The following is a 17,361-nucleotide window of genomic DNA, read 5'->3' on the forward strand; positions in this document are numbered from 1 at the left end:
TTATAAATAAGTATATACTTTTTGAAATATAACAAATCAATAAAACTTTTTAACATATTTTTGCCCAATCTAAATTGAGAATTACAGATGTTTCTTTTAGGAAGTTGTTTTTCCTGAAATATTAGGATTCTTACAAGACATTCATTTTGATCTAAAAAAATGAATAAACAAAAAATTTGACCTGAGCACACAGCACCCTTTAAGCTATATATATATATATATATATATATAATTTATTTTAGCTTAAACGGGTGCTGTGTGCTCAGTTCAAATTTTTGGTTTATTCATTTATTTATTTGTTTATTTTTCAGGGTTTGGGGCCTTGAAAAAAAATCACTATAAAGGGGTGCCATGGTTAAAACAAAGTTTGTAAACCACTGCTCTAGTGAGATTTCTGTGAAGTATTAACAGTGAAGTATTCTTTGTATTGCCCAGTTGCTTTCAGAATAAATTATATTCTGTTTTTGAAAATCTTCTATATTTTTACCATTAAATTTAAATATTTTTCTCCTGTATTCACCTTATGCGCCAGAGAAACCAGTGCGCAGCCATCTTGAAAATTTTGTCTCTGAACTTCCGTTCTAGCATTTTCTACATAGATATCTATGGTGTTGATGTCCAAGTGTAATTAGCTAGCGAAGTGGATTTACAGGTTATAGAGTTGTCATAAGCTATCATGAGTATTTGAAAGTGTTCAGGGGATATCATAACAACTGGAAGCAGAGCGGGGAGATTTTAAAACAAGAGTAGCCTAATTCACGAAAACACCTCACTCTCACGTAATAAAGGGGTGCTGTAGACTCACATCACCACCACACGTAATCCATTTTGATCGACTCGTCTCAGCAGCTTCAATACAAACAGGAAGTTAGATGACAAAATTAGGAAGAGCGGCGGGGCTGAATATGGTGAATACTACTACAGCTATTCTTGATAGATTTTCTCAATGCTCTCAAGTAAGAGTTCGAATATACCGCTCTCCAGTACACACGAGTGAAGAGAAAACCGACAGAACACACAAGCCAATCACATTCCTTTTTCTCTGCGTCGATCCCGCCCACTGAAGTGACGCACAGACTATATAAGCGATCACTCCGCCCCCTACCGGCCCTTTCCGTTTACTCGCATCGTTGTGCCTGAAGTGCTCAGTTCTTCTCACGAAGCTAAGGCCATTGAATCCGGCGACTAGCACCGTCAAATTTAGGCATCCACGTCTGAAACCTTAACCTGCTGACAGAACAATGGCATCTGTGTCCGAGCTGGCCTGTATTTACTCCGCTCTCATCCTCCACGATGATGAAGTGACCGTCACGGTGAGTGTGAAGCGTTGAGTCGCGCCATTGACATCCGGGACACTAGACCCACATACTCTCATACTTCAGTGTTTATAAGTGATGTTTTGTGTATTAATAGGGTTTTAAACCAGGTCTGGTGTGTTTTCATGTTAAAGGTGTTGTATTTGAGTAAATACCAGTTAATTGAATCGTGAAATCTTGATTTTGTCATTCATATGTAGTGTTGGGTGTAATGCATTACTGATTACTGTAATTAAATTACTTTTGCATTGGAAAAAAGTAAGGGATTACTCTTAATTTTTCAGTAATTTAATTAGTTTCTTCTGATGTAATAGTGTTAAATATTGAGTACAATTCTATATAAAAAATAGTAATCGAAATTTAATGTCTAATGTTAAAATATGTTTTCTAATTTAACACTGCCCCCTTAAATTCTTTGGCCAGCTCATGAATAATTTATTTGATTTTATATGATTTATTTGAATAAGAATTAAAAGAACAGTTTCTTGTCTATCCTTGTATTTTCATTTGGTCGAGGTTGATAAGGGTTTTAGAACGTAATTAGTAATAAGTAATGTAATTACTTTTCAGATAGAGTAATTAGTACAGTAATCTAATTACATGATAGATGTAATTAATTACTTTTTAGAGTAACTTACCCAACACTGTTCATATGTATATCACTTCAACATGGAGCCGCGTGAGTGTTTCCCTGATGTGTTGCTAATATTTACCTTATTTTACATTTGCATCCAGAGTAATTTACAACAACTTTTGAGACCGTTATGGTCAACATGGCCTTCATGCCACTTAATAAAAAGAACTATGACAGTACCATGGTAAAGAGTTGGTATCTTTGGTAAGACTTTGTTATTTTGCTAATTACTGCGGCAAATGCGTTCACAAATAACGTAGTAGATGAATATTGCAATATCTGAACATTTTTAGGGGCCGTTTACATGACAACGTTTTCAACTAAAAATGGTAAACCTTTTATGCGTTTTAGCTGTTCGTTTTGGGGCCTGAAAACGCAAACTTTTGAAAACTGGTTTCAAAGTGCAAGTTTTTGAAAACGATGCCGTTATCGTTGAATTTGTGAAAATGATGACGTCATACGCATGCGTATTATGTGTTCTGTCTATAGGCTTGCGCGCAAGACATTCAAAACTACAATGGCGGACTACAGGACTGTGTTTGTGCTGCTCAAGATTTTGAGTTTATTGACGCTTCTCCAGCAAAGTGTAGATTTACAGCATCACTACTACGACCAGCGATCGCCATCTTCATTGTTTGTATTCACCGCTCTGTGGAAGAATGCTTATGTGCGCAGGCGTCTAGTGTTTCTTTACAAAGTGACATCGCCAACTACTGGCCTGGCATGCATAATACAGTGTTTTAGTCGTTTTCGCAGATCCGTGTGAGCGGGGATCGTTTTGACAACGTTGTCGTCTGTACGTGAAACTTTTCAAAAACGCAAAAGAAAAATGTTTACGTTTTTAGTACATCGTTGTCGTGTAAAAGTACCCTTAGAACCCAGTTAGTAATAATGAATTACTGGAAAGTAATGAAAATTACTTGGTCATATGCTGTCAGAGCCATGACGGTATTTTAAGTGTTAAATGTGCTATAAGCAGTGTTGGGTTACTCTAAAACTAATAATTACATCATCTACAGTGTAATTAGATTACTGCACTAATTACTCCGTCTGAAAAGTAATTACATTACTTATTACTAATTACGTTCTAAAACCCTGATCAACCTCGACCAGATGAAAAATACAAGGATAGACATGAAACTGTTCTTTTAATTCTTATTCAAATAAATCATATAAAATCAAATAAATTATTCATGAGCTGGCCAAAGAATTTAAAGGGGCAGCGTTAAATTAGAAAACATACATTTTAACATTAGACGTTAAATTTCCATTTTAAATTCACTATTGTTTTATATAGAATTGTTATAGAGTCTATACAGTATTTAACACAATTACATCAGAAGTAACTAAATAAATTACTGAGTAAAATTAAGAGTAATCCCTTACTTTTTCAATGGAAAAGTAATTTACAGTAATTACTTAGTAACGCATTGCACCCAACACTGGCTGTAAGTGTTCTCAAACTTAACATGTATTGACAACCGACAAACTGACATTTTCTGCTTGTCATTTCATTAAAAAAAATTCAAGTTAACTACTACAAAGGAATGTTTAGTATAGATCATATATAAGACGCTTTAAAGTTAACACGCACATTATATTTGTTACTATTTGTGGTGCACCTGCATCAGTTTCCATCATTAAACAGTTCCATGGGACTAATTTCTTTATTTTGATGTTTTTCAGGAGGACAAGCTCAACGCTCTGATCAAAGCTGCTGGTGTGACCATTGAGCCTTTTTGGCCCGGTCTCTTCGCTAAGGTTTGTTTGAATCATCAAAGTTTGGTTAGTCGTTTACATGGGCTCAGTGAAGCTCCTATTAGTGTTAAATGGCAATTTGTCTGCTTATCGGTTGATGCAGACTTTGTCAAACCCAAAAATCACAACTTGAAATGTATGGCATTTCTTTCATATCTGTGGCTTGGACACTAGTCTAAATTCTCTAATTTTAAATTAAAGGCATAGTTTAGCCAAAAATTAAGGTTCTGTAATTTATTCACCTTCATGTTGTTCCAAACGCATTTGACTTTTTCAGTGGAACACAAAAGGAAATGTTATGCAGTATGTTGGTCTCAGTCACCATTCACTTTCATTGCATCTTTTTCCAGTGGTGACTGAGAATGTCATTCAGCCTCTCATCTCCTTTTGTGTTCAATAGAAGATTAAGTCATATGGGTTTGGAGCAATATATAGGTGTATAGTAGTGATCAACTGATAAGGGTGTTTCAGTGGCCAGTACAATTTCTAAAGAGCGTCATGACCAATATAAATGCAGATAAAGGCTACATAATACAATTTAACAGTAAATCAGATGTACACCATTTCTAAAGAGAAACTAAGACTTTTAATTTGCTTAAATTGATAAAAAAAAAAAAAACCTGGATTGTTTACAATCCATTGACAAATCTAATTTGTTCATTGAGCCAAGTGAACATGGGTATTGGCTGATGCCAAAAATCACAATTTCTAAATATTGGCTGATTTAAAAGAATATTCCGGGTTCAATACAAGTTAAGCTCAATTGACAGCATATGTGGCATAATGTTGATTACCACAAATTTATTTTGACTCGCCCGTCCTTTTCTTAAAAAACAAAAATCTGTGTTACAGCGAGACACTTACAATGGAAGTGAATTGGGCCAATCTGTAAACATTAAAATACTGTTTCAAAAGTATAGACACATGTTGCAAACAATGTGTTAACATGATTTTAGTGTGATAAAATGGCTTACGTTATTTGTGTAAAGTTATATCCAGTATTACAACTTTGTTGCCATGACAACATGACACCATAAACCCAAAAATGACTGTAAAATCATGATTTAAACAACTACATATCTCAAATAATATAAGTTTAACAGTGTGCTGAGTGACTCCAGCCAGGTCACCTAAGCAACCAAATTGGCCCTGTTGCTAGGGAGGGTAGAGTCACATGGGGTAACCTTCTCGTGGTCGTGATTAGTAGTTTTCGTTCTCAGTGGGGTGTGTGGTAAGTTGTGCGTGGATTGTGGAGAGTAGCATGAGCCTCCACATGCTGTGAGTCTCCGCGGTGTCATGCACAACGAGTCACGTGATAAGATGCGCAGATTGACTGTCTCAGAAGTGGAGGCAACTGAGACTTGTCCTCCGCCACCCGGATTGAGGTGAGTAACCACGGCACCACGAGGACCTACTAAGTAGTGGGAATTGGGCATTCCAAATTGGGGAGAAAAGGGGATAATATTAGGGGAAAAAATTGAATACGAGTTTTAACAGAAGAATTAATGTAAGTGCTTTTATAAAATTGTAAGCTTCACATTTCTGACTTTAAACCCTCCACAAATTGACCCCATTGACTTACATTGTAAGTGTCTCACTTTAAGTGTCTTATATTTGTGGTAATCAACATTATGCCACCAATGCTGTCAATTGAGCTTAACTTGTTTTGAACCTGGAATATTCCTTTAATCAGCTTGGCCGATATGTCTTTTTATCAGGAGTTTGTGGATGACCAAATCTTTAATTTTGGGTGAATTATCCCTTACATTTTTGGAAATGAGGCCCCCTTATGCTCAGAAACTGCCCAAGTGAAAACATTGTTTATCGCAGAAATTACATACTTAAGCTCTAGCTTAAAATTGGAATATAATTATTACACATAACTCAAAACATTTTATGAATTAACTTGTAGGTGCGCTTAATGATGACGAAAACCTGTTTAAGTGTACGTGCGCCTGTCACATCTAGCTACAACTCTCCTTGCAGTTACGTTTTTCCCTTCCCTCTCGGGCCACAAGGGGGCACCATATAAACTGTCTAATAGAGCCAGATTCTTACTTGCAGCTTTTAGTATATTTAAATAAATAAATAAATAAATGGTGGTGGTGGCTTGGAGGCCCTAAGTAGCCGCTTATACCGCAAGCTCTGTTTGAGCTTTATGTCTCGGTGGGTTTTTATTCAATTTCTGGTTGAAATATAAATGTTTATGATGGAGTGTGTTGAAGTGTTCTGTCCTGTGTTCAGGCTCTGGCCAGCGTTGACATCGGCAGTCTGATCTGTAACGTTGGTGCAGGTGGTGGAGCCGCTCCGGCCGCCGCCGCCGCTGCTGCTCCTGCAGGTGGAGACGCTCCAGGTAACTACACCTGTGTTCACCTTTTTAAATTGCTAACATCAGAGTTGCTATCAAATTGAATTGTGTGATCTGCAAACTGACTCGGCTGTTCTAAACTAGTTTCATGTTTGCTTTACAGCCAAGGAGGAGGAGAAGAAAGAGGAGAAGAAAGAAGAGTCCGAGGAGTCTGATGACGACATGGGCTTCGGTCTTTTTGACTAAAACAGTTGTTTTAATAAAAACTGAAAAAAATTGTATATGCCGTTTGTGTCATTGCATTGTGGGCTGGGGGTACAGCTAGTGTTATTTGAAAAATAAAATAGCAGTTATAGGTAACGCTTGAGCTTTATTGCATTAGATATAAAACAGTTAACCTAGGTTTATAAACCAATAAAACGTTTTAGAACAATGTTGTGTACATTTAGTGTTACCAAATTGGTGCTTTCAGCCGACAACTGCAGTAATAGATCATTTTGGGTTTAATGCAAAAAATGAAGTTTCCAGCCCCATCTTTAAGCATTAAAATCCTTAATGTACTCCAGAAGAAAAAAAGACAGAGTAAAGATACCATTTTATTAGTTCTGTACAGTTGTTTCTTCCTGAGAATAATTTATAGCAATGACAAAATGGATTCACGATTGTTCTGTACACAAATAATTCTCAAAGCGTCCTGTGGAAATATGGTGAAAAGAGGCATTAAGATTCTTAAAATGAACTTGGAAGGCAGCTGTGCTTCAAGTGACTGATATGTGACTTCATTAGCTTTTGTCCCTGATCTAACGTTCACATCAGGGTGACTTGATTTCCCATAATTTTAATATAACTCTTTGCCAAGCATTTTCATATAAGTAGCCGTGATTCCTTAAAAAATATGTTAAATATCACTGTTTTGCTTTAGAGTCATGAGGAGTTATGTACATGAGAGAGAATATCATCTAACAGCATTTTTGGGCATTGTAGAAGCACCTAGATAAATCTAAATGCACTGTGGCATTTGAGAAGTAATCATTTTGACATCAGCATATCGACAAAAAACAAAGGAAGCGTTTGTGATGTTTATAAGCCTTTGGAATAACGCAGAACCCCAAACGAGACCTTGGCTCCGAGTTCTGTGTGAGTTGCAGGTTTCTCCAGCGCTGAGAACGTTTATGTAGAACAAGGAGACCTGATGACCAACTTCACTTCTGGATACAAAATGAGTCAATCACGACACTGCAAAAGGTTATAAAATAAAGTGTCTCATACATTCTCCAGTTGGACATACACTGGAAAACTGTGATGAATCTTGCTTTTAAAAAACGGTTTATTTCTGTAACGCCTGCGAGGAGTTTTCTCGTTAAGAGTTCTGAATTTAACGTCCCATTGATGTTTGACTGCGGTACATGATGTTAAGTGTTAGGACTGCTGTGCCGGTCTGTCCCTCCGTAATGATCCAGCCATCATGGAGAAACTAGTGCGGCCGGTTGTGAGATAACATCTTCAGTCGCGCTTGGTCGATCACGTCCAACAGGTTCTTGGCGTCTACGGCGAGCGCGTGAGCTGCGGTGAGCATCTGTTTCTTGTAGTCCTGTTGTAAACTCGTCAACACGTACTGCTGCGCGAGTCGCATCTTACTGATGAGCTCCGCCAGGTCAGAGTTCAGGAGTTTCTGAGCCATCTCGATCTGAGAACAGACAAGACAGATGTTTAGAATGGAATACTAGCATACTACTATAGCGTTCCCACACTGTTTTTGACCAAAGAATTTCCATGACTGAAATTCACAAGCTTGAGAGCACAAAAATGAATATTCACTATAAAAAATACATTTTTATATTTCATGAATTTTCCATCAATTTTAATATTTTATTCATTTCAATTATTTTTCTATAAATTTGAAGATTTTATTCATTTCCATGACTTTTATATACATTTTTAGATTTTATTCATATCCATGAATTTTCCATAAATTTTAAGATTTTATTAATTTTCATTACTTTTACATACATTTTTAGATTTTATTCATTTCCATGAATTTTTCCAAAAAATTTAGGATTTTATTGATTTCCACAACTGTTCTATACACTTTAAGATTTTATTCATTTCCATGAATTTTCCATAAATTTTAAGATTTTATTAATTTTCATTACTTTTACATACATTTTTAGATTTTATTCATTTCCATTAATTTTCCATAAATTTTAAGATTTTATTAATTTTCATTACTTTTACATACATTTTTAGATTTTATTCATTCCCATGAATTTTTCCAAAAAATTTAAGATTTTATTAATTTCCATGACTTTTATATACATTTTTAGATTTTATTCATTTCCATGAATTTTCCATAAATTTTAAGATTTTATTAATTTTCATTACTTTTACATACATTTTTAGATTTTATTCATTTCCATTAATTTTCCATAAATTTTAAGATTTTATTAATTTTCATTACTTTTACATACATTTTTAGATTTTATTCATTCCCATGAATTTTTCCAAAAAATTTAAGATTTTATTAATTTCCATGACTTTTATATACATTTTTAGATTTTATTCATTTCCATGAATTTTCCATAAATTTTAAGATTTTATTAATTTTCATTACTTTTACATACATTTTTAGATTTTATTCATTTCCATTAATTTTCCATAAATTTTAAGATTTTATTAATTTTCATTACTTTTACATACATTTTTAGATTTTATTCATTTCCATAAATTTTTCCAAAAAATTTAAGATTTTATTAATTTCCATGACTTTTATATACATTTTTAGATTTTATTCATTTCCATGACTTTTATATACATTTTTAGATTTTATTCATTTCCATGACTTTTATATACATTTTTAGATTTTATTCATTTCCATGAATTTTCCATAAATTTTAAGATTTTATTAATTTTCATTACTTTTACATACATTTTTAGATTTTATTCATTTCCATTAATTTTCCATAAATTTTAAGATTTTATTAATTTTCATTACTTTTACATACATTTTTAGATTTTATTCATTTCCATGAATTTTTCCAAAAAATTTAAGATTTTATTAATTTCCATGACTTTTATATACATTTTTAGATTTTATTCATTTCCATGAATTTTATATACATTTTTAGATTTTATTCATTTCCATGAATTTTCCATAAATTTTAAGATTTTATTAATTTTCATTACTTTTACATACATTTTTAGATTTTATTCATTTCCATGAATTTTCCATAAATTTTAAGATTTTATTAATTTTCATTACTTTTACATACATTTTTAGATTTTATTCATTTCCATGAATTTTTCCAAAAAATTTAAGATTTTATTAATTTCCATGACTTTTATATACATTTTTAGATTTTATTCATTTCCATGAATTTTATATACATTTTTAGATTTTATTCATTTCCATGAATTTTCCATAAATTTTAAGATTTTATTAATTTCATTACTTTTACATACATTTTTAGATTTTATTCATTTCCATGAATTTTCCATAAATTTTAAGATTTTATTAATTTTCATTACTTTTACATACATTTTTAGATTTTATTCATTTCCATGAATTTTTCCAAAAAATTTAAGATTTTATTAATTTCCATGACTTTTATATACATTTTTAGATTTTATTCATTTCCATGAATTTTTCCAAAAAATTTAAGATTTTATTAATTTCCATGACTTTTATATACATTTTTAGATTTTATTCATTTCCATGAATTTTATATACATTTTTAGATTTTATTCATTTCCATGAATTTTCCATAAATTTTAAGATTTTATTAATTTTCATTACTTTTACATACATTTTTAGATTTTATTCATTTCCATGAATTTTCCATAAATTTTAAGATTTTATTAATTTTCATTACTTTTACATACATCTTTAGATTTTATTCATTTCCATGAATTTTTCCAAAAAATTTAAGATTTTATTAGTTTCCAAGACTTTTTCAGGAATTGTAAGATTTTATTCATTTCCATGACTGTTCTATAATTTTTTAAGATATTAATTAATTTCCATGAATATTAAATACATTTTAAGATTTCATTAATGTAATGAATTTTCCATGAATTTTAAGATATTATTCATTTTAATAATTTTTCTATACATTTTCAGATTTTATTAATTTCCATGACTTTCAGGAATTTTAAGATTGCATTGATTTCCATGACTTTTATATACATTTTAAGATTGATAAATTTCTAGTAATTTATTTTCAGTTTTCAGCATCTCCTTTCTAACTCATTATTTGATTGTATTGCCAAAATATATTTCTTATACTAGATGGAATTGAAAAGGCAAAATAACTGTTTTATTTTCAAGATTATATAACATTGAAACACTGTTATAATGTAACAGTATATCTATTGTTTTATCACACAACAAGCTTTTCTTCATAAAGTGTTTCGCTTGAAACGTGTGCTTGTGCTATCTTCCTTTAAAAAATAAATGGCACTTGGTTTAATATTTGACATTGACATTTTTGCATTAGTTTGTGTGTTCCTTTGAATCGAACTCATGACCTTGACATTCCTAGTAATGTCTCCAAAGTGTCCAAAGACTTTTAGAGGGTCACTGAGAGTCCTCACCTCTCTGTGTGTGCTGGCTGGTAACACGGGTATCGTCTCATCCACTGTGGCCAGTAAAGTCCTGAGGGCCAGTCCCACATCCTGTGAGTAAAGATCAGAGTAAAACCATTAAAACAGTTCAGAAAGAGCCACATGTAGTGTTTATTCCATCATTACTGACCTTCACCATGGGAACGTATTCTTCAGGAGGTGCTGGTTGGATTCTGCTGGACATCTCAATAACCGCCTTCACAAGCCCCGTCACATTCTCGTAAACTTTGTCGTTAGAGCGGTCCAGGTTTGCTGTTGGTGGTGGACTGATCTCCTGAGGCTGGATCTGACAAGAAACACCAAACATAAGTGTCTGACTTCAACATGACATGATGGCACCATGTACAATATGGAAAATGCTGACACAGACTTCAATTGTGCTACTATAGGGTATCAACTCAAAGTGTCTGTGTATTGTAGTACATCGTTTAAACAACAGGTGGCAGCATTTTCCATTTATGTTTGAAACGGCTCTAAATACACTACATCTATTGAACTAACTATTGAACCACAGTTACAAGAGATGGTATATATGGGTGAATCTCATGAAAGCTATAAAGAATATTTACAGATCATATTTCACCTCAAATATGGGAAGAAATTAATGCAAAGTTATACTTTGCTTAAATAAAATTACATTTATTTAATAAGGTTATGGTCCTAAAAATAGGCTTAATTTTCTTTGTGCAAAATATAACAATAATTAAATACTATATTATTATTATATTCTATATAATATAATATTTTATAGAAATTAATATTTTTGAAATGTGTTATTATTTACCTTTGGCTTAAAATGAGGCATATCTTTGTTTGATTCACCCATATATATTATACATGAGGTGACACTGAATGATATTGCTCTTATGTGGTGGTCAAAATCAGAAGATAATGCAGAATTACACAGCTTTATCAATAAAATAAATAAATAAAAACCTGTAATATTGAACTCTACAACAAACCATTGTATCACAGTTAAAAGACGTGGTATGTATGAGTGAATCATGTGTAAACTATAAAGAATATTTCCAGATCATATTTCACCCCAAAAATGGAAATAAATTAATATATTTTAGGGCGCACAATAGGCTAAAACAGGCGTAATTTTCTTTGTGCAAAATATTACAACAATTAAATAATATATTTGATACTCCACATAATATAATACAACATAATATATAATATTTAATAGAATCTAACATTTATTTAATTATGAATATAATACTTTATAGAAATTAATATTTTATTTATTTATGTTTTTTTGTTTTTTATTTGAGGTAAAATGAGACCTTGGCAAGTCTTTGTGGTATTCACTCATATAGATTATAAATAAGGTGAAATTTAATGCAGATTTGTTTATTTTTTCGGGTGCATAATAGGTAAAAAATAGGCTTGATTTTTTTTTTTTTGGGTGCAAATATCATATAATATAATATATAATATTTTATAGAAATTAATATGTATGTATTAACATAATATAATACATTATAGAAATAAATATTTTATTTATTTATTAATTTAACTGAATGTGGGGTAAAATGAGACCTGGGCATGTCTATACAGATTATAAATGAGGTAAATTGTAATAAACATGTTGGTCTTAAAATCACAGATTGGTTTGTTATTGACGTGCCATCCTGAGAACATTTCGTGGAATTACACAGACTTATCAATAGAAAATAAATAAAACCCAATTTGACCGTCTGATAACTCACAGCAGAGAATGAAACACATTACAGACAGAAATCAGGTACATTCCTGTCATCAAACACGTCACAGGCTTCACTAAAAGTGAGTTTGACTAGTTAAGGTTAGTACATTTAAGCACATGCTGTCTCACACTCATAACTCTAGTGGAAAAATAATAAAATCATAATAATGTAATAACTTGCTGAAATGACATCACTAATCCCAACCTCTCTTCTGTTATGTAACACCTATTTTAGTCGCACCCTACATTTGTTTCACTGAATATTGTTTTCCTCAGATTATGGAGGTCCAAAGGGTTGCACACAGAGTTTCTTGCTGACATTAAATAGATGAGTGTGAGAACAGCGGTCACTAGTGGTCACATGATGAATAACACACGCAGATCTTACCCTCCAGGGCTACAGTACAGTACGTGCGTGAGGGTGAGAGAACAGAACAAACCATTATTAATGCAAAACAAATAAATGCATGCAGCTTAAACAAAATACAGAGGAGAAAACATTGCTGAGTTGTGTGGTTTGAAACGAGCAGAGAGTTTAGAGTCTGATTATAAGTTCGCTTATACATGGTGTTCCAGTACGTCACGTATCATCAAGCAAACACGAGACACCTTGTGATTTATTAGTTCAGCTTGTGTTTGGAGGAAAAGCCGGCTTCTGCTTTCTGTGATGTTTAATACACTTGAATTTTTGAAGTATTAGACTTCTCACGAGAATCCTTCAAAGAACAGGACAAGCAGAACAAATAAAAGGGGAATGTACGCCTTACATAAGAGCTACGGGAAAGAAACATGGCTTACGGAAAAAAGAAATTGGCAAAGTTGAACGCTACATGGATAGAAGTCAGACAAGTCGAGCAGGAATATTCCACATCTGACTTTAACTGAAACATGCATTATATATGATAATACAAGTCTATTTTAGGGCTCACAATATAGAAAAATCTTTATAGTCCTAAAAACAGTCTTAATGTTCAATATGCAAAATATAGATAATAAATAAACAATCAAATAATGTTATAGTAATACATTAGTAATTCATTTTGGGGTGAAATACGACCATGGACATTTTCAACCACATTTATGAATATTTGAAGCATTAGACTTCACACAAAAACCCTCAAAAGAACAATAATAATAATAATAATAATAATAGTAATTATATATATATATATATTCCATATCCGACTATAACTGGAACATAATATATGATAATAAAAGTCTATTTTAGGGTGCACAACATAAATTTTTTTTAGAGTCCTAAAAATTGGCTTAATTTTTTATATACAAAATATGGATAATATGTAATAAAACAGTCAAATGATGTAACGTATTAACATATAATTATATTGAATATGTAATAAAACAGTCAAATGATGTAACGTATTAACAAATAATTATATTGAATATGTAATAAAACAGTCAAATGATGTAACGTATTAACAAATAATTATATTGAATATGTAATAAAACAGTGAAATGATGTAACGTATTAACATATAATTATATTGAATATGTAATAAAACAGTGAAATGATGTAACGTATTAACATATAATTATATTGAATATGTAATAAAACAGTGAAATGATGTAACGTATTAACATATAATTATATTGAATATGTAATAAAACAGTGAAATGATGTAACGTATTAACAAATAATTATATTGAATATGTAATAAAACAGTCAAATGATGTAACGTATTAACATATAATTATATTGAATATGTAATAAAACAGTCAAATGATGTAACGTATTAACATATAATTATATTGAATATGTAATAAAACAGTCAAATGATGTAACGTATTAACATATAATTATATTGAATATGTAATAAAACAGTGAAATGATGTAACGTATTAACAAATAATTATATTGAATATGTAATAAAACAGTGAAATGATGTAACGTATTAACAAATAATTATATTGAATATGTAATAAAACAGTGAAATGATGTAACGTATTAACAAATAATTATATTGAATATGTAATAAAACAGTGAAATGATGTAACGTATTAACATATAATTATATTGAATATGTAATAAAACAGTCAAATGATGTAACGTATTAACAAATAATTATATTGAATATGTAATAAAACAGTCAAATGATGTAACGTATTAACATATAATTATATTGAATATGTAATAAAACAGTCAAATGATGTAACGTATTAACATATAATTATATTGAATATGTAATAAAACAGTCAAATGATGTAACGTATTAACAAATAATTATATTGAATATGTAATAAAACAGTCAAATGATGTAACGTATTAACAAATAATTATATTGAATATGTAATAAAACAGTGAAATGATGTAACGTATTAACATATAATTATATTGAATATGTAATAAAACAGTGAAATGATGTAACGTATTAACAAATAATTATATTGAATATGTAATAAAACAGTCAAATGATGTAACGTATTAACATATAATTATATTGAATATGTAATAAAACAGTCAAATGATGTAACGTATTAACATATAATTATATTGAATATGTAATAAAACAGTCAAATGATGTAACGTATTAACATATAATTATATTGAATATGTAATAAAACAGTGAAATGATGTAACGTATTAACAAATAATTATATTGAATATGTAATAAAACAGTGAAATGATGTAACGTATTAACAAATAATTATATTGAATATGTAATAAAACAGTGAAATGATGTAACGTATTAACAAATAATTATATTGAATATGTAATAAAACAGTGAAATGATGTAACGTATTAACATATAATTATATTGAATATGTAATAAAACAGTCAAATGATGTAACGTATTAACAAATAATTATATTGAATATGTAATAAAACAGTCAAATGATGTAACGTATTAACATATAATTATATTGAATATGTAATAAAACAGTCAAATGATGTAACGTATTAACATATAATTATATTGAATATGTAATAAAACAGTCAAATGATGTAACGTATTAACATATAATTATATTGAATATGTAATAAAACAGTCAAATGATGTAACGAATTAACATATAATTATATTGAATATGTAATAAAACAGTCAAATGATGTAACGAATTAACATATAATTATATTGAATATGTAATAAAACAGTCAAATGATGTAACGTATTAACATATAATTATATTGAATATGTAATAAAACAGTCAAATGATGTAACGTATTAACAAATAATTATATTGAATATGTAATAAAACAGTCAAATGATGTAACGTATTAACATATAATTATATTGAATATGTAATAAAACAGTCAAATGATGTAACGTATTAACATATAATTATATTGAATATGTAATAAAACAGTCAAATGATGTAACGAATTAACATATAATTATATTGAATATGTAATAAAACAGTCAAATGATGTAACGTATTAACATATAATTATATTGAATATGTAATAAAACAGTCAAATGATGTAACGAATTAACATATAATTATATTGAATATGTAATAAAACAGTCAAATGATGTAACGTATTAACATATAATTATATTGAATATGTAATAAAACAGTCAAATGATGTAACGAATTAACATATAATTATATTGAATATGTAATAAAACAGTCAAATGATGTAACGTATTAACAAATAATTATATTGAATATGTAATAAAACAGTCAAATGATGTAACGAATTAACATATAATTATATTGAATATGTAATAAAACAGTCAAATGATGTAACGTATTAACAAATAATTATATTGAATATGTAATAAAACAGTCAAATGATGTAACGTATTAACATATAATTATATTGAATATGTAATAAAACAGTGAAATGATGTAACGTATTAACAAATAATTATATTGAATATGTAATAAAACAGTCAAATGATGTAACGTATTAACATATAATTATATTGAATATGTAATAAAACAGTCAAATGATGTAACGTATTAACATATAATTATATTGAATATGTAATAAAACAGTCAAATGATGTAACGTATTAACAAATAATTATATTGAATATGTAATAAAACAGTCAAATGATGTAACGTATTAACAAATAATTATATTGAATATGTAATAAAACAGTCAAATGATGTAACGTATTAACATATAATTATATTTAATATGTAATAAAACAGTCAAATGATGTAACGTATTAACATATAATTATATTTAATATGTAATAAAACAGTCAAATGATGTAACGTATTAACAAATAATTATATTTAATATGTAATAAAACAGTCAAATGATGTAACGTATTAACATATAATTATATTTAATATATAATAAAACAGTCAAATGATGTAACGTATTAACATATAATTATATTTAATATATAATAAAACAGTCAAATGATGTAACGTATTAACATATAATTATATTTTAGTATATTTTAAATGATACAAAATAAAATGCTATAGTATTAAATTATATATTACATAATATTTATGTATTTGATTTTGGGGTGAAATATGACCTGGGCATGTCTCTTTGAAATGTTACCATATGAATTATACTTTATTTAATAAACATAATTTAAAAAATATTTCAGATTTTTTTAAAGCATTAGAATTCTCACAAAAACCCTCCAAAGAACAAAACAATAAAAAATAAAAAAATACATTTTGTTTACATAAGAGTGAAGAAAAAAATATGAACATTGCTTATAATTATTATTATTATTATTATTTATTTTTTTAGCAAAGTTTAACTCTACATGGTTAAAAGTTAGAGAGATCAAGTACAAATATTCCACATCAGACTGGAATATGCATGATAATATAATAACTGTTTTGCATTTAGTACGACATGGTAAATGGTCTTCTCCGATAATAATCATAAACCTGCAAAAATGTTTTAAAAAAGGGTTGATTTCTGTCTTCTGGGACGTTAAATAAGGTTCATTTTCAAAGCATTAGACATCTCATACAAATCCTGCAATGAAATGCCTGAAAAAAAAAAAGAAAGAAAAGGAAAGGAAAAAAAAAGAAAAGGCTAAATTTACTTCTTACATAACTGCTATTAATG

General features: G+C 29.5%; 2 protein-coding genes across 10 annotated transcripts in view; one reads left to right on the forward strand and one right to left on the reverse strand.

The window, feature by feature from the left end:
• The first annotated feature begins 1,107 nt into the window (after nucleotides 1-1,107).
• On the forward strand, nucleotides 1,108-6,297 carry rplp1 (ribosomal protein, large, P1). The gene is made up of 4 exons (XM_051671002.1): nucleotides 1,108-1,313; nucleotides 3,637-3,711; nucleotides 5,953-6,061; nucleotides 6,180-6,297. Exons 1-4 carry the CDS (start codon nucleotides 1,242-1,244, stop codon nucleotides 6,260-6,262), a joined length of 339 nt encoding a protein of 112 aa, XP_051526962.1. The 5' UTR covers nucleotides 1,108-1,241; the 3' UTR covers nucleotides 6,263-6,297.
• Nucleotides 6,298-6,599: 302 nt separating this feature from the next.
• Nucleotides 6,600-17,361, reverse strand: part of ptk2aa (protein tyrosine kinase 2aa) — a 135,732-nt gene continuing 124,970 nt past the window's right edge. For all 9 annotated transcript variants that reach the window (XM_051670956.1, XM_051670955.1, XM_051670950.1 and 6 more), the window contains 3 exons: nucleotides 10,767-10,922; nucleotides 10,607-10,687; nucleotides 6,600-7,703 (listed from right to left, as the gene is read on the reverse strand). In XM_051670956.1, the coding sequence (XP_051526916.1) occupies nucleotides 7,491-7,703; nucleotides 10,607-10,687; nucleotides 10,767-10,922 (450 nt within the window). In that variant the 3' untranslated portion in view covers nucleotides 6,600-7,490. The remainder of the gene's footprint in view (nucleotides 7,704-10,606; nucleotides 10,688-10,766; nucleotides 10,923-17,361) is intronic.

Source organism: Myxocyprinus asiaticus, chromosome 34 (genome assembly GCF_019703515.2).
Source record: "Myxocyprinus asiaticus isolate MX2 ecotype Aquarium Trade chromosome 34, UBuf_Myxa_2, whole genome shotgun sequence".
Taxonomy (NCBI): Eukaryota; Metazoa; Chordata; class Actinopteri; order Cypriniformes; family Catostomidae; genus Myxocyprinus; species Myxocyprinus asiaticus.

What these genes read in the sequence shown, in the direction of transcription:
- rplp1 (XM_051671002.1), top strand. Translation starts at nt 1,242, where the DNA reads ATGGCATCTGTGTCCGAGCTGGCCTGTATTTACTCCGCTCTCATCCTC. An exon ending in GGCCCGGTCTCTTCGCTAAG is followed by an intron (nt 3,712 to 5,952) that starts GTTTGTTTGAAT and finishes TCCTGTGTTCAG; the next exon opens with GCTCTGGCCAGCGTTGACAT. An exon ending in TGCAGGTGGAGACGCTCCAG is followed by an intron (nt 6,062 to 6,179) that starts GTAACTACACCT and finishes TTTGCTTTACAG; the next exon opens with CCAAGGAGGAGGAGAAGAAA.